At 37.7% G+C, this 24,088-nt stretch overlaps 2 protein-coding genes and 1 pseudogene across 2 annotated transcripts; 2 read left to right on the forward strand and 1 right to left on the reverse strand.

Annotated features, from left to right (window-relative positions):
* Positions 1-253: 253 nt before the first annotated feature.
* LOC145607221 (F-box protein CPR1-like) lies at positions 254-1,390 on the reverse strand. The gene has a single exon (XM_081662945.1). It carries the CDS (start codon positions 1,388-1,390, stop codon positions 254-256), a length of 1,137 nt encoding a protein of 378 aa, XP_081519071.1.
* A 2,084-nt stretch (positions 1,391-3,474) lies between these two features.
* Positions 3,475-4,804, forward strand: LOC145609893 (25S ribosomal RNA; annotated as a pseudogene).
* Positions 4,805-14,872: 10,068 nt separating this feature from the next.
* Positions 14,873-23,815, forward strand: LOC145609284 (DUF21 domain-containing protein At4g14240-like). The gene is made up of 13 exons (XM_081664807.1): positions 14,873-15,157; positions 16,060-16,136; positions 16,818-16,901; positions 16,993-17,106; positions 17,699-17,782; positions 17,943-18,014; positions 18,479-18,546; positions 19,350-19,437; positions 19,562-19,635; positions 19,724-20,093; positions 21,495-21,541; positions 21,629-21,710; positions 23,388-23,815. The coding sequence occupies exons 1-13, from the start codon at positions 14,920-14,922 to the stop codon at positions 23,460-23,462; spliced, it is 1,473 nt and encodes a 490-aa protein (XP_081520933.1). The 5' UTR covers positions 14,873-14,919; the 3' UTR covers positions 23,463-23,815.
* The last annotated feature ends 273 nt before the right edge of the window (positions 23,816-24,088 follow it).

Below are 24,088 nucleotides of genomic sequence, written 5' to 3' on the forward strand. Positions count from 1 at the left end.
AGCGAATAGTGTAGGTAATCATTCTAGGATAAATACAGACCAGACTTCTGAGAGACCAACTCGAAACTTAGTACAAAACTCGATTCTCCCTAATGTGCCATCATCAGCCCATGTCAACTGATCCTCAAGGATGAAGTTATTTTACTACATACCAAGCAACAAAAAGAGATTAAGTTTTCATGAGATACCATCAATATCCATGTATCAGCAATAAATTTCCCTTACAAATCACACAGCTTTTCCGATCTTCCCATTAGTTCATCACATCACCAGACAAGGGTACAAGAGATTCCACCCATGGGAGTATAGCAGAAAATTGGGGTGGTAAACCAGGGATTTGAATCATCCTAGCTTCTTTCGACTTTAAATCGCAGCAAATGAAGTTTTTTTTATTTCCCAAGAGTGCTAGTAGGATTTTGCTCCCATCCTTTGAGCAAGCAGTACTGAGGCCCACCAAATTACATATAGACAAGGAATTATACAAACTGTTCCAATGCTCTGAAGGACAATGAAACAGTCGAGTCCAAGAACCTTGCACATCATAATCCTTTAATATCCATATATCCAGATAAAATGTTACTACACACAATTTCCCTCTCAAAAGACACAATATAGGTTTATAACCAGGACTAATTTTCTCAGGAAGAGGTATCTCAGAATAACTTCGGGTGAAAAGATGGAAACATTTTACCTCTTTAAAATCACAACTCATCCAATGCAAGGAGTTGTTAGCCACAATACCAGGGGATATAACAGTCTCCCAAGTCCAAGGGGGGTTCTGAATGCTTTCCCATGCATCAGTTCTTAAACTGTAGAGAAGAGTTTCCCACTTTGGTGACGCTGCAAATCCAGAACTAGGCATGTTGCGAACAGCTGCAAAAGGACTTTGCTCCCGCAGTCTTGCATACCTTAAAACTTTATAATCATCAGAAATGCAATCATAACCAAATCCTAGCGGAGTACACAATATCATGAACATATTCGTCAATGTGACTTGTGGCAACTGCTTACAGGCTCGGGTGGCAGGATTGAGAAGAGCAACCTCATTAGCTTCACATGAGAAGCATAGTAAGCCGTTGCATGAGCCAACTAACTTTCGATGATAATCAAAGTTACCCGGGCAGTAAAGTTTAGTGGCATGACAGGGGGAATCATTAAAGTCGAAAGTGTGGATACCAGAATATCCAAAGACGATTAGGGTCCCTTCCGAGTGTGCTTGAAGGGATCGGCTTAGATGAAGTTGGACGACATATGGACTGTTGATTACATTGTACAATGAATTGGAAACACTCTTGAAAATCAACAAATGTTTAACAGGCAGACATGAGAGTATCTCCTCAAGTAGTTCCAAAGGAAGATCCTCCATCCTATCTAAGTTTATCATATCCATTTCAATATAACTGCAATAAAAGGTTTGAGGTTATTGTAATCCATGTAGCAAGATTGCAATACAAATACACTTCGTATTCGTTTACCATAATCAACAACGAAAAAAAAAACAATAACTTAATCATGTAAAAAAAACGATAACCTAATCAATAACCTAGCTTCTCATTCCTCTACTAATATTTAACCACAAAGTGATATAGCATCATCTTTTAAGCTAATACACCCCCTAAAAGCATTCTTACAAAACACTTCTAAAGTAAATTTTAACTTAGTAAATTAAATCTGCAATCTTAGTAAACTTTTCTCTAAATAATCTGCAAGAATCACATTGACTTTAGAGGTACTTCCAAATTTATTTTCTTACTCGAATTCAAATCCTCTTTAGTAAGTCATTACCTTTCATTAATCCATCAAGCACTAACAAAATAAAAAGCACATGGAATTGTAAATAGCCCTGTTTATATAAAACAAGCAATTTGCACTTTTGATCCACTCTATTCCCACGGGATAACATTATACACCCGAGTGTACCTTAGAGCTAAGTAATCCTTGGAAGGGGTTTGAATGAGCATAAACCAGACTTAGTTGTACCTAGAGCTAAGTACACCCGAGTGTATAATCGATACTATCAATTCTACGCAAAAGGGGCTCAAGATTTCACTATGAGAGCTTGAAATTCTTCATTTAGAGTTGACGAATTTATGGAAATCAGAGTTCGTCCAGCAGATGCTCAAGTCTCAATTATGTGTTTAAGAATTAGAGTAGTTTGTCAAAGAAATTTAATCTCTTGAACTAATTTCATTATAATTCAAACAAATAACAAAATCAACAAATTGAACTCACAATTTTATCATCAATATTTAAACAAATAAATGAAATCAAAATCAAGCAGATACAGTGGCAGTAAAAATAAACTAGATTAGACTTGCCAAAATTGAAAAGTTGGAATCTTGAATCTCCAAATTCTTGTTGCCCAAAATCTGAAAATTTAGAAAAACGAACTCTAGAGTTGTAGACGGAAAGTTCAGTCAAACAGCAAACTCATGAGTCGTGAATTTTGAACATCGTAAATACTTAATGCAGGACCAACCGACCAAGGTGTAAATGTACTACTCCTACTTCGAGGACTAATAACACCTTTTTGACAAGTAAGTAGGAGTGGTGTGAGAAATAGTGAAGTGTCTCACTAGTCACAACTTTTAAAAAAAATAAAAAAAGGTACCCGAGTGAAAAAGGTGGTGTGGACCCCACTTTACGTGTAAAACGAACAAAAATTTAACAGGACCATTATCATTGAGTTTATATTTTGTTCCACTAAAACTCTAGTTGAATCTTTTTTAGTACCACTGAGACTACATATTATACAACTAAGAGTGTGTTTTGTACCACTGAAGTTCCAGTGGTATTATTTAACAGCTCAATGATACATCTCTAACAGGCGTCCGAAATGCCTATATTGCCCTTGCGAGACATAATTCTATTGTCTCACAACCCTCCGTTTGGAACACCTCCTTTTTGACAAGCCGAGGACTCTTAACACCTTTTTGTAGGTGAAACGTTGCTCCAATGACCAATATGGGACTATGAGTAGAAGGGCACAACGGTCGCTGCAAAATTTGTGGCGTGCCGGAGCGGCCGTTGGTGCAGGTTTTGGTGGTAATAGCAAATATTCAAATGAGAACTTTAAAGGCCGAAAAAGGGAAAGGTTCCATGTGAACGACACTTGTACATGGGTTAGTCAGTCCTAAAAGACGGGGGAAGCATGTTTGATAGCGCGTTTCGCGCGAGCTTCGAAAGGGAATCGGGTTAAAATTCCTAAACCGGGACGTGGCGGTTGACGACAACGCTAGGAAGTCCGAAGACGTTGGCTGGGGACTCTTGAAGAGTTTTATTTTCTGTTTAACAGCCTGCCCACCCTAGAATCGACTCAGTCGGAGGTAGGGTCCAACGGCTAGAAGAGCACCACACGTTTTGTGGTGTCAGGTGCGCCCCCGGTGGCCCTTGAAAATCCGGAGGATCGAGTGCCGACCACGCCCGGTCGTACTCATAACCGCATCAGGTCTCCAAGGTGAACAACCTCTGGTCGATGGAACAATGTAAGCAAGGGAAGTCGGCAAAATGGATCCGTAACTTAGAGAAGAGGATTGGCTCTGAGGGTTAGGCAAGTGGGTCCCAGTCCCGAACCCGTCAGCTGTTGGAGGACTGATTGAGCTGCTTCCATGGCGAGAGCGGGTCGCCGCGTGCCGGCCGGGGGACGGACTGGGAACTGTCCCTTTGGGGGCCTTCTCCGAGCGTCGAACAGTCAACTCAGAATTGGTACGGACAAGGGGAATCCGACTATTTAATTAAAACAAAGCATTGCGATGGTCCCTACGGATGTTAACGCAATGTGATTTTTGTCTAGTGCTCTGAATGTCAAAGTGAAGAAATTCAACCGAGCGTGGGTAAACGGCGGGAGTAAATATGACTCTCTTAAGGTAGGAAAATACCTCTTCATTTAATTAGTGACGCGCATGAATGGATAACAAGATTCACACTGTCCCTGCCTACTATTCAGCGAAACCACAACCAAGGGAACGGGCTTGGCAGAATCAGTGGGGAAAGAAGACCTTGTTGAGCTTGACTCTAGTCCGACTTTGTGAATTGAATTGAGAGGTGTAGGATAAGTGGGAGCTTCGACGCAAGTGAAATACCATTACTTTTAATGTTATTTTACTTACTCAGTGAGTCGGAAGCGGGGCAATACCCCTCCTTTTATACCTAAGGTCCGCTTTGCGGGCCGATCTGGGCGGAGGACATTGTCAGGTAGGGAGTTTGGCTGGGGCGTCACATCTGTTAAAAGATAACGCAGGTGTCCTAAGATGAGCTCAACGAGGACAGAAATCTCATGTGGAACAGAAGGGTAAAAGCTAATTTGATTCTGATTTTCAGTACGAATATGAACTGTAAAAGCGTGGCCTAACGATCCTTTGGACCTTTTGAATGTAAATCTAGAGGTGTCAGAAAATTTACCACAGGAGTAACTGGCTTGTGGCAGCCAATCGTTCATATCGACGTTGCTTTTTGATCCTTGAATGTCGGCTCTTCCTATCATTGTGAAGCAGAATTCACCAAGTGTTGGATTGTTCACCCACAAATAGGGAACGTGAGTTGGGTTTAGACCGTCGTGAGACAGCTTAGTTTTACCCTATTGATGACAGTGTCGCAATATAAGAGAGGAACTGTTGATTCACACAATTGGTCATCGCGCTTGGTTGAAAAGCTAGTGGCGCGAAGCTACCGTGTGCTGGATTATGACTGAACTCCTCTAAGTAAGAATCCAATCCAGAAGCGACACATGCGCCCACCGCCCGATTGCCTTCCTACAGTAGGGGTTTCGACCCCCAAGCTAAGATCGTGCGGTGGATGCACCGTGAGAGCCACCTTGAAGTACAATTTCTACCAAGCAGCAGCCGAGGTTAGCAATAATGCATCTCATATGCTAAAAAATGCTAAGTACGGGATTAAAAAAAATCACAAAGCCTAAATGTTGGGATGTTGGATGGTAAAAGGGGCCGTGTGATATGTCTAAAAAACATGTGCACCCAAGGACAAGGCATATCGGGTTCCGAGCACTATTTACCGACTCCTAATTAAGGCCTTAAGACATGATGATTAAGGATGAATTAGATGATTCCGGGAACTATATGAATGAATCCCGAAAACCTTTGGGAACCCCTTGGAAGTACTTAAATGCATAATCTCGCAGGTTAAAAAAATAATATACAGAAGCAAAAAATGAAGGCTATAATACACGAAATCGAAGCAATTTAGGAGGTGTCAGGACCCGGTGTAGAGATTTAACTTAACATTACGGGATGCATCAACATTACGGGATGCATCATGAGGTCATATAATATTGTTTTGACCTATAAATGACCATTATTCGGCTACATACAGGCATTGTGAAAGCTTATAGCCAATACAAGAGGTGTGTACGAAAACGGGTAAATTGACCGTTTTAAGGAAAATTGGATGGTTCCACCCACCCAATTGGACTCCCGGGGGGGTGTTAGGGACCATGGTAAACATCTATGCAATTTTTATTTCCGGGCGAAAATAGGTCAAAAATTTCCAAAATTGAAGGCTATTATCCACGCTTTTTGAATAATTTTCTAGTTTACGGAGCCCGGTGGCGAAAAGTTTTGAGACCGTAATGGATACATGTTAGGGTCATATAATGCCGTTTGGAAACATATATGACCATTATATAATGTCATAAATGTCCGTGGTAGACTTGAGCTCACGAAATCGGTACAAGTTGTAAACAAGTAAATTGACTATTTTAAGGCAAATTGGATGGTTCCACCCACCCAATTGGACTACTGGATTGTTTTAGGGACCATGGTAAACATCTGGGAAATTTTTATTTCCAGGCGGAAAAGATAAAAAAAATCCAAAATTAAATGATATTATCCATGCTTTTTGAGTAATTAGGCTTGGTAGCGAAAATTCTTGAGCTCATAGGGGATACATCTTAGGGTCATAAAATGCCGTTTGGAACCATATATGACCATTATATAATATCATAAATGTCCATGGTAGGCTTGAGCTCACTAAATCGGTGCAAGTTGTTGTGAACGGGTAAATTAACCGTTTTAAGGCAAATTGGATGGTTCCAACCACCTAATTATTGGACTCCAAAAGGATAATAGGGACCATGATAAACATTTGAGAAAATATTATTTCCGGGCGAAAAAAGGTCAAAAAATTGAAAAATTGAAGGCTATTATCCACGCTTTTTGAATAATTTTTTGAGGTTACGAAGCCCGGTAGAGAAAAGTCTTGAGACTGTAGAGGATACATCTTAGGGTCATATAATTCCGTTTGGAACCATATATGACCATTATATAATGTCATAAATGTCCGTGGTAGACTTGAGCTCACGAAATCGGTGCAAGTTGTGAACGGGTAAATTGACCGTTTTAAAGCAAATTTGATGGTTCCACCCACCCAATTGAACTCCCAGAGGGTTTTAGGGACCATGGCAAACATCTGGGAAATTTTTATTTCCGGGCAAAAAAAGGTCAAAACAATCCAAAATTAAAGGCTATTAATCTATTATGCACGATTTTTGAGTAATTTTTTAGATTATGGGGCCTGGTGCCGAAAAGTCTTGAGACCGTAGGAGATACATCTTGAGGTCACATTATGCCGTTTGGAAACATATATGACCATTATATAATGTCATAAATGTACGTGGTAGGCTTGAGCTCACGAAATCGGTGCAAGCTGTGAACGGGTAAATTGATCGTTTTAAGGCAAATTGGATGGTTCCACCATCCCAATTGGAATCCCAGAGGGTGTTAGGGGACCATGGTAAACATCTAGGCAATTTTTTTTTTGAGCGAAAAAAGGTCATAAAAATCTAAAATTGGAGGCTATATTATCCATGTTTTTTGAGTAATTTTTGAGGTTACGGATCCTGGTGGCGAAAAGTCTTAAGACCGTAGGGGATGAATCTTAGGGTAATATAATGCCGTTTGGAACCATATATAACCATTCTATAATATCATAAATGTCCGTGGTAGGCTTGAGCTCACAAAATCAATGCAAGTTGTGAACGGATAAATTGACCGTTTTAAGAAAATTGGATGTTTCCACCCACCGAATTGGACTCCCGGAGGTTTCAGGGACCATGTTAAACATTTAGGCAATTTTTAATTCCAGGCGAAAAATTAAAAGGTCAAAAAAATCTAAGAGTAATTTTAGAGGTTACGAGGCCCGGTGGCGAAAAAGTCTTTAGACTCTAGGGGATACATCTTAGGGTGACATAATGCCGTTTGGAACCATATATGACCATTATATAATGTCATAAATGTCCGTGGTAGACTTGAGCTCACGAAATCGGTGCAAATTGTGAACGGGTAAATTGATCGTTTTAAGGCAAATTTGATGGTTCCACCCATCCAATTGGACTCCTGAAGGGTGTTAAGGACCATGGTAAACATCTGGGCAATTTTTATTTCCGGGCGAAAAAATGTAAAAAAAAATACAAAATTGAAGACTATTATCCCACGCTTTTTTAATAATTTTAAAGGTTACAGGGCCCGGTGGCCAAAATCTTTAGACGCTAGGGGATACATCTTAGGGTCACATAATGCCGTTTGGAACCATATATGAACATTATATAATGTCATAAATGTCTGTGGTAGACTTGAGCTCACGAAATCGGTGCAAGTTGTGAACGGGTAAGTTGATCGTTTTAAGGCAAATTAGATGGTTCCACCCACCCAATTAGACTCCCGGAGGATGTTAGGGACCATGGTAAACATATGGGTAATTTTAATTTCCAAGCGAAAAAAGGTCAAAAATTCCAAAATTTTGAAGGCTATTATCTATGCTTTTTGAGTAATTTTTGAGGTTACGGGGCCCGGTGGCGAAAAGTCTTTAGACCCTAGGGGATACATCTTAGGGTCATATAATGCCGTTTGGAACCATGTATGACTATAATGTCATAAACGTCCGTGGTAGGCTTGAGCTCACGAAATCGGTGCAAGTTGTGAAGGGGTAAATTAACCGTTTTAAGGCAAATTGGATGGTTTCACCCACCCAATTGGACTATTGGAGGTTGTTAGGCACCATGGTAAACATTTGGGAAATTTTTATTTCTGCTATTTCTGGGCAAAAAAAGGTCATAATATTCCAAAATTGAAGGGTATTATCCACGTTTTTTGAGTAATTTTTGAGGTTACGAGGCCGGTGGAGATAAGTCTTTAGACCCTAGGGGATACATCTTAGGGTCATATAATTATGTTTGGAACCATATATGACCATTTTATGTTGTTATAAATGTTCTTGGTAGACTTGTGTTCACGAAATCAGTTCAAGTTGCGAACGGGTACATTAACCGTATATTGGATGGTTGCACCCACCCAAGTAGACTCCTAGGGTGCATTAGGGTCCATGGTAAGCATCTTGACAATTTTTATTTCATGGTCAAAATAAGTGGAAAATTGTCCTAGTAGGGGTGAGCATGGTATGGGTTTTATATCGTTAATACTAACAGTTCGAGTACCCGATAACCAATATCACTAAAAGTAATATCCATAAATTGAACCGATTAGTTCGGGTACATGGATTTCGAGTACAAGGATTTTTGGATCGATTATCGGGTAACCAATAAAGTATCCAATAGTGATAATTAAACTTAAGGGCCGTTTGGTTAGGGATATTCAGGAAAGGGAATGGGAATCATCAACTGTCCCGATTCCCTTTGTTGTTGTTTATTAAGCACTTTTAATCATTCCCTTTACCCTCTCCATTACCCCAAATCCTTCCAACTTCATTCCCCACCCCCTAGATTTTTCCATTCCCTTTCCCTAGCCACCCATCTACCACCACATCCACACTAGCCTCTGCCACCCAATCGCACCTCCACGGCTCCACCGACCACCGCCGCCCCTTCCCCGACCATCGCCGGCCCTTCGTCGTCCTTCCACGACCTTCCCCGACCTTCCCTTCCCCTTGCCGCCCTTTCCCCTCCCCTCGCCGCCCACCAATCTACGCTCCCTTCCCCTCCCCTCGCCGCCCACCGATCTACGCTCCCTTCCCCTCCCCTCGCCGCCCACCGATCTACGCTCCCTTCCCCTCCCCTCGCCGCCCACCGATCTACGCTCCCTTCCCCTTGCCGCCCAAAAAGCCCTCCCCTCGACACTTGAGTAAAATAACTATGCCGTGAAAAACCTAGATCGATTCCGCCATTGTTGTCGGTGATTTGAGTGTGATTTTGGTTTTTAAGGGATTCAAACCCGATTTCCTGCTGATGACATTCCGGTGTGTGGTTTTTCATGATAGAAGGAAACACGAGCAATGCAGCAGAGAGGATTCATGGAGGTATTTGGAGGAGAGAGAAAATGGGAAAAAACAAAGTTAAAATTAAAGGAAAAAAACCACCACCTAGCCCCCCCGCCAGCCTCTCCCTGTCCAGCCCCCACCCCCTACCCACCCTCGCCGCTGCCCTTCCCCATCTCCATCCTCGCCGCCAATCGACCTCCCCATCCTTCCCCGTCCCCTAACGACACCCTTCACCCATTCCCCCGTCCTTAAACAACCCACCACTACTTTCCCATCGTCGTTTCTGGCCCCCCTTCCCTTTTCCATTACCCTTTTCAGCCTCTTCTCCTTCCCTTATCCATTTCTGGTGCCCCTTCCTTTCCCCATTTTCGATGCCCCTACCCATTCCTTCTCCATTTTCGATACCCCCTCCTTTTCCTTTCCCAATTTCCGGCCCCTACCACTTATCTTCTTCCCCGAAATCATATCCAATCGAAGATGTTGGTTGTGTAAAGGGGAAGGGCTCGAAATTGGGGAAGTGCGATGAAGGGAGGGGGGGATTGAATCTGCTACGGGGAGGAGAGGTGGGGGCTGAAATCGGGAACGGGGAAGGGAGGAGCCCGAAATCAAGGTGGTGGTTCTCGGTGAAAGGGGCGGTTTAATATTTTTGGTTTCAGGTGGATGGTCTTGGTGGGGGTGGTGGATGTCGGTGGGTAGAGGGGCTGGGAAAGTGGGAAGGGGGGTTTATTTATTTATTTTTAATTTTTTTTTTTGTTTTTTTTAAGTTTTTTCAAAATTTAAAATAAAAATAAATAAATTAACCAATCAAACTAGAACACGTGTCCCAGGGTTACCTGTAAAACAGGTTACCGGTTTTTTGTTTTATTTTTGGAAAATACATGTGAAAGGTGGTGTTATTCTGGAATAATCAAAAGGTGATGCTAAAACTGGAAGACCGTCTAAAGATGGTGTTATTTTTGACAAATTTTCCTTTATATTATGTGAAACAAATGTCTCGACACAGATTTCTAGGATTTTTTTTTTTTTTTTTTTTTTTTTTTTTTTTTTTTTTTTTTTAAATTTGTGAGTGTTAAATAGAGAGAAAAAGATCATGTGATGAGTAGAGAGATATAAACATAATAACTTAAAAAAAATGTTGCACATAATATATAGCATCCATTTTTAGTAGATGTTGCACATAATATGAGTGATGGTAGTATGTATAAGATTAAATATATCCTTGTCTCAAAAAAAAAAAAAAAAAAAAAAAAAAAAAAAAAAAAATCCATGTGGCTACTAATTAGAATGGTTTCATTTTTTTATTTCTAAATTTCATTATTTTAGGCAAAAATGGTTGGAAAAACATTAACTATACTTGGGTCATTGGGTGTGTTCAATGGCACAAACTTTACGTGACATGGAACAATAAACAACACGAACTTTGTGGTTGTGTGCCATAAATGACATAAATGTTTCACTCAGATTCTGACTTATTTTAATTTCCTTTTTTTTTTAATATATATTAAATTGACCCTTTCCCTTCATGTATTACTACAGTAATCTTTGTAATATTAACCAAACTTCAAAAATATCTAATCAAACAAAGCTCCAGGAGGCTATGTATGACCCAAAACCTCTGGTTTAACCCTTTTTGATTTGTAGATGGAAACCTTTCGTCATCTACTTTGATTTTGTAAAATGCGAAAGGCCAAGTATAGTGAACTACTTCATCCGTTCTTTTTAGTTGACGCGTTTTTTTAATCACGTTTGTCAATGCTCACATATTTCTTCAATCACGTTTGTTAGTGCACAAATTCAACCGTTAATATATTTAATTATCGATTTCCCAAAATTATAAAAACTTGATATTTTGAAAACATACATCGTGAAGAATCTAACAAGACTCCATATGACAATATTTTTCATTACGTATAAATCACAAAACACGATCAAAAGGAGTTGTGTGAATTAGGGGTGAGCAAACCGGGTACCCGGTCAAAATTTTAGGACCCGGACTTGGAATTGGTTGGAACCGGGTCCTAAAATTTGGAACCGGAATTGGAATTGGTTTAATCGGGTCCTAAATTTTAGGAATTGGAATTGGAACCACCGGGTACCGGTTCCGGTTCCGGGTACCCACTTATGTATGTAATTGTTAAAATAATAATACAAATAATAATTCTTATTTAAGTTAGTATCATTATTAGTGTGTAATACTTATATTTATATATGCATTAAGCTATTTGTATTCATGTTAGGTATTAATAATACTTTTTTTATTGTACAAATTAGATACATTTAACATATTTTTATTATTTAAAATTTATTTAGTTTAGGATATATTGGGTAACCGGGTACCCAATCGGTTCCGGGTCCAAAAAGTTGAGAATTGGAATTGGAATTGGTTATAACCGGGTCCTTAATTTATTACCCGGAATTGGAACCACCGGGTCCAATCTCGGTTCCGGACCCGCCGGTTCCTAACCGATTCCGGTTCCAATTCCGGGTACCCGGAATTTTTGCTCACCCCTAGTGTGAATAGCGCTAAAGTCAAAACGTGTCAACTAAAAAAACGGAGGTAGTAGTTACGTGAAGGGGGTAGGGTTATTTTAGTAAAAAATAAAATAAAAAAAACCGGAATTTAGTGGAATCTCCGGCATCGAAAAGCATTTATGTCATTTACAGCATCCAACGCCAAAGTTTGTGTTGTCCATTTCGAGAGTTGAGTGCACCCAAGCAATATTTTGTGTTGTTATAGCTAATTTTATTTATTAATGTATTTTATTCACTTTTATTAATAATCTATATCTATCTATACTTAAAATTTATTTTTCTATTCTCTCCTCTTTCCTTTCTCTTAAACCCTAGTTTCTATTGTCAAATTTTGAAGGGGCTTCCATTGGTTTTAATCAGTGGAGAGCCCCAATCCTTGTTTATTTACAGTTTTTTAGGTTTATAATAATGCTTCCTCCTTTTGGGAGGAACTTTTCTCCCTCGAAAGAAAGGGTGTTCGATCTCCTTCGAAAGACAAGGATTTTTCGATCTCCTTTGAAAGACAGGATTTATCTCCTCTTTTCGGGGGAGAAATATCTTAGTTTTGAATCCATGATATTAGATCTAATGAATTGTCGTGAAATTATTTTGTTGGTGAAAAAGTTATCAAATTTTCGAATACAGATAGATGAATCAGAAGGAAAACATCTTCACGGCTATAAAGGGTCGTTAGATTGTCTCTCCAACAAGGATGTAATTTTCAGCGATATAAGTGGGAGATGTTCCACAGTGTAGGATCTACTCGACGATCGTAGTTTTATGAAGGAAAATTTTATTTGATTCAATATGTATAACCTCTTTTTATAGTTTCATTCACTTATTAAAATTGTTCAACATTAACCCTTCTAAGTTAATATTGATCAAACTTTAAAAAGTATGATGATCCAGGGCAACTCCCAAGCGAAGCTAATAACTAGTTTCAAATTACAACCAAAATAAGCAAGTTTTAATAAGTTCAATTAATTTTAAGATACTATACTTCAGGATCATTTAGAGAGCGATATCCCACAATATTGTTAAAACAAAAATAAATTCCCTTTTGTGCATCGTTTAAAAACAATGTGGGTTGGGCGATGCACCATATTTTACTGTGAATATCAAAAGATATTATTTGAGCTATAAATTGAAATATATATAAAATTTAAAAAAGATAAACTATACTTCCTCCGTTTTCTTTTACTTGCAACACACCTTTTAGGCACGCAATTTTAGGAGATGATTATTGAAGGTAAATGAACGATTTTATCAATATAATTTTCACACGAAGATTAGAATAGGGTTAAGTATCATTTGTAAAAATTATAATGAATAATTCATCCGTTTACATTACAAAAACCCGACCTCAAAACACGTGCCACAAGACTGTGTTGCAAGTAAAAAGAAACGGAGGAAGTAGAATATTAGAAAAGTGAGCAATAATAACTAAATTATAGATAAGTGTTCTTAAATTGATGTTTTATACAAAGTATTTATTATATTATAATTGAATATGAAACATAATCAAAAGATAGTAGAGATGGTAAGAAAATTAATTTATGTCTTATTGGTCTTGTGTACAATTCTTGTGATAAACATTTTTTTATTGCCATTAAAACATGTTTTGATGGATGATGTGGCACATAATACATAAGAAAGGTGATGTGGCATACATCTAATACAAGTGAAGTGAGGGGTGTCACATAGCACATATTCTGTTTTAGGAACACTTTTTAATATATAAAAAATAAAATAAAATAAAAATAAATATAAAATAACTTTTTAATATATAAAATAAAATAATAAATAAGTATAGATAGATTCCCCAAATATCGTCCATGTAGGATTGGTATTGGACGTTAATTTTTTTTTCTTTTGGTTCAACTTAAAACCGCTACTCGTAATGATAATAGCCATTGTAGTTTTAAATTATAACTTTTATACAATTAGTGGTTTCAGAAAAGAGACCGCATTTTACTAATAAGCGGTCTCTTTGCCTCTTAGTTAATTCACTACTTTATTGGCCAAAACAGGAGAAAGAGCTCTAACATTTACATTCATATGTTCAAAGAGACCAAATTTCAATAGTGACATGTCTCTTTGCCTTTATTTTACAAGAATATAAAATTGCTTATATCATTAACGGTTTTAATATATAACCGTTGATGACATTAGCGGTTTAAAGCTGAACAAAAGACCCATCCTTTATGGACAGTACTTTGGGAATTGGTTTTTAAATCAATGCATAATGAGATAAGAATGTATTTTTGTTTCAACAATATTGAGGGAAATCGCTCTCATTTAGATAAATAGAAATCTGTTATCTATTGTTTAAAGCAAACTATACTAGACTTGGCAAACAGGTCATTCGGGTCGAGTACGAGTCATTTCGGGTCAGCTAATAGCGGGTCGGGTACATTCGGGTTTCGGGTATGACTTGGGTCAGGTATCGGGTTTGGTCAATTTCGGGTTGGGTATGTTTGGGTCAGATAATTTTCGGGTCAAGCTTCTTCAGATCATATTTAGGTCGGGTTAAGATTGGGTAGGGTCATGTTTGGGTTGTTCCATTTGTCAATCAAGCTCAAATGGATAATTTTATATTATGTTATTGTTTAAATAAGAATTATCGGTTTATGAGCTTGGCTGCGATTGAAAATAAACAATTTGAGTCATTTTTGGCACCACTTTTTTTTTAGCTCAGTTATAAGATAATTTTAGTTGGGGATATTATGGGTATCAGGTTTGTTCGGGTCAAATACTTCAGGTTATTTTCCGATCAGGTCACTTTGGGTCTCGGGTCAAAATCGGGTTAACTCTACTTTCGAGTCGGATATCAATCGAGTCGGGTACATTTCCGATCGATGTTTTGGTTCGATTGCTGGTCACGGGTCCGGTCATTCGAGTCGGTTCATCAGATCAAACCTCGTGATAAACATTCAAACACCCTAAGAAATAAGAACCTAAACCTTAATAAACGAAAGTCAAAAAAGTATTGCATGACTTTGAATAATAGTATGAGTTTGTCATCTATTGTCACAAGAATATCAAAACACAATACGGAACCACCAAACCAAACCACGACACACACAACACAACACAACACTCATCACTTGACCCATTACACATTTACACGCCTCGATCTCCACCCTCATCTTCGCACAAACACCCAATTCCGAAGATTAAATCATGCAGGTGATCAATGCGGTGGCGTTGGCGCGAATAGCCTTCAGAAATGGCGCAGATGGGTTATCCTCAGAAATTGAATTCGGCACACCTTGGTGGTTCATCTATGCCGGCATCTGTTGTTTCCTCGTCCTTTTTGCTGGTCTTATGTCCGGTTTAACTCTTGGTTTGATGTCTCTTAGTCTTGTTGACTTGGAGATTCTTAAACGTAGTGGCACTCATTCTGAGCAAAAACAATCAGGTTTTTCTTTTATCCACAATCAAATTCATTATTGGAGAATGTTTGAGCTTTTTAATCTTTTTACTAATTAAAGTAATTTGTAAAGGAAAAGGCGAACTTTTTTTTGGCAATTATCCTACCTTTTTGACTAGATATAATGTCCTTTTTTTGGTGGGTTTTATGGAATTATGAGAAATTTTGGATGATGGGTTTAATTTATGACTTGATTTGATTATTGCAGTTGATGAATTGGGTTGTGTTTGCTGGATTTGCCAATTGTGAGAAATGTTGCCTGATTGAATTGATTTTGAATTTAATTTTATTGTTTTTTCCGTGAATTTCGAGGAAGAATATACTGTCAATATGGGGTTATTCTTTTCTAGTTTTATTTAAGGGAAATTGTGAATATTCCGCATTTAAAGGAATCAAGTTATAAATACTGTGAATTTGAGCATTGTGTACTGAGGCTTAGTTAAGTTCTATTATTGATTGACCATAGTCCTCCAATTGGGATTGTTGAAATTTGTCATATTCAGTTAAACATGTGTATGATATTGAAAAGATTATAACTTGAGTTATTTTGAGCTGTATAACAGTGCTTGACTGCAAGATTGCAGTGTGAGCAATATCCCTGCAGGTTCGATAAATTCTGTGTAACTTGTGCAGGCATTTGGTGTAGAAAATGTGATTAATTCTTAATGTAGGGGAACTGAAGCGTATTAAGTTCTCTTTGGTGTGGATTTGGGGCTTTGTAGTATGGAATTAAACAACAAGATCTTTGGATTTGGGTACATTTCAAATCATAATCGAGAATTTGGAATTCGGGATTGTCTGAGTATTTTTATTTTGCTGATTGTGTGTTATTGATAGCTGCATTTGTTGGGTAAACTAAGTTGAGGTATATTTTTGTCTTATCTATCCAGCTGCTATCCTCCCTGTTGTTCAAAAGCAGCATCAACTTCTGGTTACATTACTTCTATGCAATGCAGCCGCCATGGAGGTTAGCCGCATTTTACTTATTGAATGTGTCTTTATCTTAATAAGTCATGTCCTAGTCATTGCCTGGCTGTGGGTCTGTCCAAGGTGAACTCTGCAATATTCTTTGTTGCTTAACCTCTAGGCCATAAACTATTGTGAATGAGAAATTTTGAGGAGAAGAAACACAATCAAAAAGCTATTCCCAAGTTATATGTGAAACTATACCAGACTTGATGTTTCAAGATGAAAGCTGTTTAGGATAGACATGTATTTGATGCGAAGGTCTTACATTTCAGTCTTAGAATTGTCATACCCCTGTGTTTGTTGTTTGCAACTGCCTCTCATGGTGTTTGGACGCTTGTTCTATAGTTTGCTGTTTGGGTACTTTCTAATAAAGTGTTTGTTAGGGGATAATAGGTTTAGGTTTACTGTGGGAGGGAAGAAACTGTTGCTTGGATGCCCTTTGTTACTTTTTTTTTTCTTTCTTTTTTTTTACTTTTTTTTTTATGTTGATCTTATTGGCGTATCATACTTTCCTTTATTTTTTTGTTTATTATGGGATCTTAATGGCATATTTATTCTCTAATATGCTGTTGAATTTATAGAAATTGAGAGCTGCACTTGAATTCTAAGTTCAGAGTCCTTCAGACTGATTATACTTCTTTTTGTCCCTGTCTGACTGTGTTTTGATCTTCACTTGCAGGCACTTCCTATATATTTGGACAAGATGTTTAATCAGTATGTAGCTATTATACTTTCTGTAACTTTGGTCCTAGCTTTTGGAGAGGTTGGTAGTCTAATTTCTATTACCCTTCTGAAGTTCTTACACTTACCTGGCTTACTGCCTACTCACAGGAACTTTCTGCCTTTTTGATTAGGTCATTCCTCAATCTATATGCACTAGATATGGCCTTGCTGTTGGTGCAAATTTTGTATGGCTTGTACGCATATTGATGATTATTTGCTACCCAATTGCTTATCCTATTGGAAAGGTAAATTTTTTTTGGTTTTAGTCACCGCTTCTTTGGTGCTAGGAAATATACTGTAAAAGTTTGTGCCAACGTGATTCCCAAGAATTGTTCTAATATGACGTGTCTCAAATTCCATATTGATTTCTTTCTAGTCTTGTAATTAAAAATTAAAAAAAACTTCTTCTGCTCCCCTTATATTGCAACAATTATAGGAAATGAATTCCTGCATTTTCACTTTTTGTTGTTGAAGCCCTTTTGCTCATTACATGTGAGTTTTCCCGCATTGGAATAAGAGGGGAGAAATTATCACCTTAAGCTAGAGTAGTTACCCCTACTATCACCAGTTGGAGCGTAAGATAGTAGACTGGTTGACTTTAAACCTGGCTATAGTATAAAACCTTTTATGGGCTTGTAAGTGGATCAAACTCTACTCTTTGTTTGGGTTTCCCATTTCATCTCTACCAAATACTTCAGTTAATCACCCCTATCTCTAAATTATCATGATTTTTCAATTCCCCTATATTTTTGGTCAACCAAAAAAGCATTAAGTGTAAAAATAACTACCCTTAATTATGAAGGCTATGCCGGAGGGAGTAACAATTTCCAGCTGTAGGTGTTGGACTGCTTACTAGGACATAATGAAGCACTCTTCAGGAGAGCTCAGCTAAAAGCACTTGTCTCCATTCATGGCCAAGAGGTAATCAGCTGTTTACAAGAATGCTTATTTGTAAATTTAATTACAACATCAACAATTTCTGATCTGTTTGACTCATTTAGAATGCTAAGGTTATTTATATGCTTCAAAGTTTCTTTTACCCTGCTTTACTTGCAAACTGATTAAATTTATTGTCTATTAGGCTGGAAAGGGAGGTGAGCTTACTCATGATGAGACAACAATTATCAGTGGAGCATTAGATTTGACAGAGAAGGTAGCTTCTGAAAACACCCTTGAATCTGAAAGCATTGCCAACCTTTTAATCAAAGTTTTTGTGTGTTAATAAGTTTTCTTTCTTCTGAATACTAGATTGATTCTCCAAAGTGCCTTGGCTCAGTGTAGAATGTCAAATATGTGGGTCTTGCTTTCAATTATATGTTGTGTAGAGATAAAAAAGGAATTGTGCACTTAACAAAATCCTTATTTCTTATTTTACTTTTATATGCATGTTTTTGTTACAATCCCGGTATCCTCTAAAAATCCAGTGTCTGCAGTTTAAAATGTCTATAACCCCTCCCCCCCACCCCTTCTCCCTAGATGCAATTTTGAGCAATTCTAATTTATCCTCGACTATTTTCTCTTTATAATTTGGAGATGATTATCTTGCCGCAACCCTGCTATATTCCTTAATACACGCAATTATAAAGTTCAATTCCTGCTTTTTTTCTGGGTGAACAGACTGCTCAGGAGGCAATGACGCCTATTGAATCAACGTTTTCATTGGATGTTGACTCAAAACTAGACTGGTAATGGTGTTTGTCTTTCTCGTTTCTCCCTATAACATATAGTTTGTTCTCTCATCTAGGCATAAGCAAGTCCAATTTGTATCTGGACTCTGGTTTTATTAACAACCTTAAAGATACTGCGACATTTTGCACTGTTGATAGCTATGCCGATTGTTATTTCTTTACTTTATATTGGATGCTGAATTGCTTTGTGATCGCCTGATTGCCTACCACATAGCTGATATGATTATTACCTGAGGACTGTATGTATACTATTGGATGATTAAACTAATTTTTACGTACTGCATGCAAATGGCATACTGGTTTAATATGACTTGAGAAAACTTGCATTTTATATTCTCAATGGGCCATTGGAATTGGCTTAGAAGCCAAGATATTATGCTAATTTCTGTCATATAATGCACTCTCTCCATCCACATTTATTCGTCTGTCATGTTTAGGATTTTCAGCAATTTTAGCATTCTAAGCCAATATCAAATTTTCTTATTGCCCCACCCCTATATATTGTTCTCTAAAAATTATCATCTGGATTTATGGCAATATTAATTCTATTCTGCATCATTTTAAGAAAATTTGACAAATTTACTGAGATATCAAAAACGTGTCTTAAATAAGCGCGTTCAGGGAATTTGTGGGCAGGGGCTGGCGGTAATCTTGTGTTATTCCCACCTTAGTTAGGGTTTGAGATAGGATGTGCCCTTTTTATCCTCTCATTTTTGGAGTTGGTTGGATAATATATTGTCTGCAGTCTGCCAACTGCTACCCACCTTAGTTTGTTGATCTGGGCATATTTTATTCTGTAGGGAAGCAATGGGAAAGATCCTAGCTCGTGGACATAGCCGAGTACCTGTTTATTCTGGGAATCCAAAAAATATAATTGGACTTCTCTTGGTAGGTCTTAGAAACTTGTAGTTATGAATTTTTGAAGTATTATCTATACCCATCATATCAATTTCTTGAAGTAGGTTTTCAAGTACTGCTTCCAATGGTGTAAATTTTTTTTTTTAATCTTTAGGTCAAAACTCTTCTAACAGTACGACCTGAAACAGAGACTCCTGTAAGTGCAGTTTCCATACGAAAAATTCCAAGGTATGCTCTTCAATCTCTATATACATATGCCATGAGTTCCTACTTCCTAGCATGACTGGGGGAGTGATTTTTCCGGCATTCTTTCCAGGGTTCCAGCAGACATGCCTTTGTATGACATACTGAATGAATTCCAGAAAGGTCACAGTCATATGGCAGCTGTGGTGAAGGCAAAGCCAAAGAGTATTAATAATTTACCTGTGGTTGACACTGAAAAATCCAAGTCGAAAGGCACTGATACTGAGTTCAATTTAGCTACTCCTTTATTGTCCAAACAAAAAGACAATGCTGAGAGCATTGTAGACATTGAAAAAATCTCTAAAGAAAGCAACACCTACAAGCAAATTTCACAACAGGATAATGCATTACCAAATTTAGTGCCGTATTCTGTAGAGGATATTGATGAGGGAGATGTTGTTGGCATTATCACCCTCGAAGATGTATTTGAAGAGCTTTTGCAGGTAGCCAATTCATTTTTTTTTTTTTTTGTTAATCTATTCATCTATTTATGATTATCTATTGTTTATTTAAGATTACTGAAGAAGCTTTGTTGCTCAATATTTAGTACGTACTATATATAAAAGGAAGCACACTGTACATCCTGGAAACTGCTCATCCAAATCAGGAGTCTCCTTTACAGGAAGATCATCTGAACCTAGGTTCTAGGGACAAGCCAATGATATGAATATTTTATAACACTACTGAATATATAACTTGTTAAAATCTTGCTTTTTGACTTCTAGCCATTTATGTAGTTGCTTTGCTAGGAATAATATCTAATTTCAGACCCCAGCACTACTTCAATATATGACATATTTTGGCATAGTATTTTTCATCTGTGTATCTGTGTCTGTCCACATTGAACATTGCTATACTGCTTATTTATGGCTGACTGAGGAAGCCAAATAGGAGAATACTCTCCCATCAAAGCTACTGTCTTTGTACCTTGACCAAAATTAAATGTCACCTGAAACCATATGTAGTAAAGTTTAAGTTAACTTCTAGCAATATAATCAACATTCAAAGAGCAGATGACAGAGAGTCATCAATCAAACTCCACATAGGAAATAAGCAGCATCACTCTGGACCCAAAGTGATGAGACTTGGACTTCATTTTTTTCACTTGAAAACCCTTTCCCTGAATTTTTTTAAATCTAGAATTGGACTTTATAAATGGTAATTGGACTAGACTTTATTCTTTGCACTCCAATGTTCCTTACTTGGACTTAGACTATATTAGATATTCCTGAACTTATCTATAGTTAAAGGAGTTCAACTTATATAATTAGGAGATTGTAACAAGCCTTAGTCTTTAATTTACCAAGTATTGCTTACAAAGTTGATGAGGCAATGCTAGTCCTGTGCCAATCAACCTTGTTATGATCCCCCTGTAGTCTGATTGTTCTTACTAGCTTTAATATAGATGTGGATAGCTCTTTGTTAAGTATTTGCATCAATAATACCAGCAGGAAAGATATTTTTTCCATCTCATATTTTCTCAAGGATTGCCTGCTGGTGAACTTTGTTTTCTATATTCTTTTTTATGGTACAGATGTGGTAATCTATTGATTTGTAGGGTTATCAAAATTTTAGCCAAGAAGCCAAATGTAATTTCTTAAAGCTGCAGTTGCAGGCTTGCAGCTATTAGAGTCTTTAACGTCTAACACCAGATCTCCCTCTTATTTGGCCAACTGACCAAGTTTCATGCGTTGAAGGCTTTTTACAATGCTTCTTATGGCCACTTTAAATAAAATTATTTCTGCTGAAAATGGTTCTTTTACCTTTTTTTTTTAATTGAATTTTTTGTATATTCTATAGAAGCCATAATAAATGCTGTCATCGTGCTGTTTTTGCAAATGCAGGAGGAGATTGTAGATGAAACAGATGAGTATATTGATGTTCATAAAAGGTATCAGCCATCAACATATACAATTCAGTGGCAGTTGACTGATTTGGTCATAAAATTGGCACTCACAATTTTACTCACTTCATGCAGGATACGTGTTGCTGCAGTTGCAGCTGCTTCCTCAGTTGCCCGTGCTCCATCTGTTCGGAGATTAACTAGCCAAAAGGCATTGGTAAGTAGCCAATTTTAAATTTTGAACGGCCAAAAATCTGCACTCAGGGTACTCTAGTTTCTGGCATTTATATCTTCTATATTCTATAATGTTTTTCCATAAAATGACGAGGGTCTGGTAAGTAAAACTTTAAGTTTTGTCTGACCTAAGAAGTAGATGGTAAGTTTAAAAAAAAATTGACATTTGCTACCAGCGAAAGCACCCTATGTTACTTTCGCTACCCGTTTATTTATTTATTTATTTTTTTTTTATTTTGCTACCACCTAAAATCAAATAGTTAAAATAAGTGAAACCCTAAATTCGTTTTGGGTGGTTTTGGGGTGGTGGTTTAGTGTTAGAGAAGTCCGAAAAGGGTAGGGGGAAAGGAAGGGGGGCCGATTTCGGTGGGAGAACGGGGCTGGGGGGTGGATTCTGGCGGGGGAAGGGGAAAGGGGGGTGGTTTTGGTTCGGGGCTGCGTAGGGGGTGGGGGGGCTGCGTAGGGTGGAAAGGGAGGGGGAAGGGTTCGCGACGGCGCCGGCAGGGGGAGGGTGGCAGTGAGGGGTGGGGAGGGGGTGGCAGTGAGGTGGAGGGATGGCTGCAAGGTAGTTGAAACGGTGGCTAAACCCAACTAACGGAAATAATAACGGTGTAAGCAATTGGTAGTGAAATAAATATTTTAGAGATTTGGATAGTAGCAAAATAAAAAAAAAATTTAAACGGGTAGCAAATGTAACACAAGGTACTTTCGCCGGTAGCAAATGTCAATTTTTCCTAATTTTAATGACAAATGGGATCATTAGGTTATAATATTTACTTGTTTTAAAGTTATCAGAACCACGTACATTCCAAAAAAAAAAGTCGCCTGATAGATCTATCTTGACTATTGAGGCACCTCCTAAATTCCTCCAACTCTGATAACTTGTACCTGAAGCCTGAGTCTGAGGGCCAAAATCCTTCATCTTCACCTCTTTCATGAATCTAAAAGGAAGAGAACTATCCTTCTGTCCTTCATATGGCTGGAGGGTTACACTTAGTCAAGCTCGCTTTGATCTATTGATTTTTTGTAGTGGATTTATTGTGATGGTCACTGCAAAGAGTAATGTGATGCGATTTATAATTGATTGATAAAGATTTAATTTTAAGGGGCTTTTTTCGCATTGAAAATGTGGATCTTAGTAATTGATTTAATTTGATTTTTCTAGAATTGTGTTTCATCTCATGACTGTATGGCGGAAATGATGAAAATATTAAGATATCTTAATATGAGTTCAATTTGGCTTTATTTTTTGTGCAAGGGAATCTAAGCAATTAGGTATCTAGGTTATTGGGTTGTGTCCTAAATCATGGCTAGAAACCTATTGCCAAGTTGCATGAATTCGTTGATTAAGGAGTTGATCTCTAAGATATACATCGGGAGGTATTGATGTAATAACTCAAAGCTTGTTTGGAAAAGAAGAATGAGCTGTTTTTACCCTGGTTGTCATGTTTTTCCTGCTATATTCTTTATAAACAATTAATAGCCGAGCATTTCTAAAGTAGTTTACTTGCTAGTAGTTAAGATTAGAAAGTTCTGCACGCTCAAGTGTGTGCACAAAAAAATAAGAGAAGATTACAGGAAATCCCTTTTCTTGTTTCCATATTCCTCTGTACTTTTTGTGGAAGTTGTAACCTTTACTTTCTTAATTGGCGTTTCTCAGGGCCAGGGAGGCTTAAATAGGCAAGGACAAGGCTTGAAGAAGCCCAGTGATGATATTCCTACGTCAACAAAATGATGGACCTTTATCCGTTGAGCCTGTCTGGGAGAAGGAGATGTGAATCATGTGATATTGGCTTGGGTGTGGTTTATTTCTGATTCCTATACATATTATCGAAATTAGATTCAGAAGTATGCCGTGTCGTTCAAATTTGTATCGATGTGTTTATATTTTTTTTCGAGAAAAAACTGTGTTGCTACCTTTAGTGAGTGTAGATACTAGATCAGAGGTACCAGCATGTTGAGTGATTCTTTATTTGACATCTACAACTTCAAATAAATCTTACCCAGAATCCCAGGTTGTTTTTTACAGCTTGATAATGCTTCAGCCATTCAGGCATCACGCATCAGTGAATTTCTTTTCTTTTTTTATTTGTTTATTTTTTTTTTTTGAATTTCAATTCAACCAAACAAAAATTTTTAAAATCACAGTACGCCTCATTTCTTCTGTTGTATTAACTTCTTTCTTCTACTTGTTGTTCTGTAACCAATAATAACATCAAGAATGGCAACACCAAGGCTTTACTCCGGCAAGCAAAAAAGCGTGGATAATTGGAGCAATCTTCCAAGAGACATACTCTTACGCATCCTCCAACGCCATGGTTTGAAACCAGACCTTCACCGTCTTCGTGCCGTTTGCTCGTC

Source organism: Chenopodium album, chromosome 23 (assembly GCF_948465745.1).
Source record: "Chenopodium album chromosome 23, dcCheAlbu1.1, whole genome shotgun sequence".
Lineage (NCBI taxonomy): Eukaryota > Viridiplantae > Streptophyta > Magnoliopsida > Caryophyllales > Amaranthaceae > Chenopodium > Chenopodium album.

Coding starts and splice junctions, on each gene's coding strand:
- LOC145609284 (XM_081664807.1), top strand. CDS start 14,920: ATGCAGGTGATCAATGCGGTGGCGTTGGCGCGAATAGCCTTCAGAAAT. Junction 16,137..16,817: donor GCAATGCAGCCGCCATGGAG/GTTAGCCGCATT, acceptor CTTCACTTGCAG/GCACTTCCTATATATTTGGA. Junction 17,107..17,698: donor TTGCTTATCCTATTGGAAAG/GTAAATTTTTTT, acceptor TTCCAGCTGTAG/GTGTTGGACTGCTTACTAGG.
- LOC145607221 (XM_081662945.1), bottom strand. CDS start 1,390: ATGGATATGATAAACTTAGATAGGATGGAGGATCTTCCTTTGGAACTA.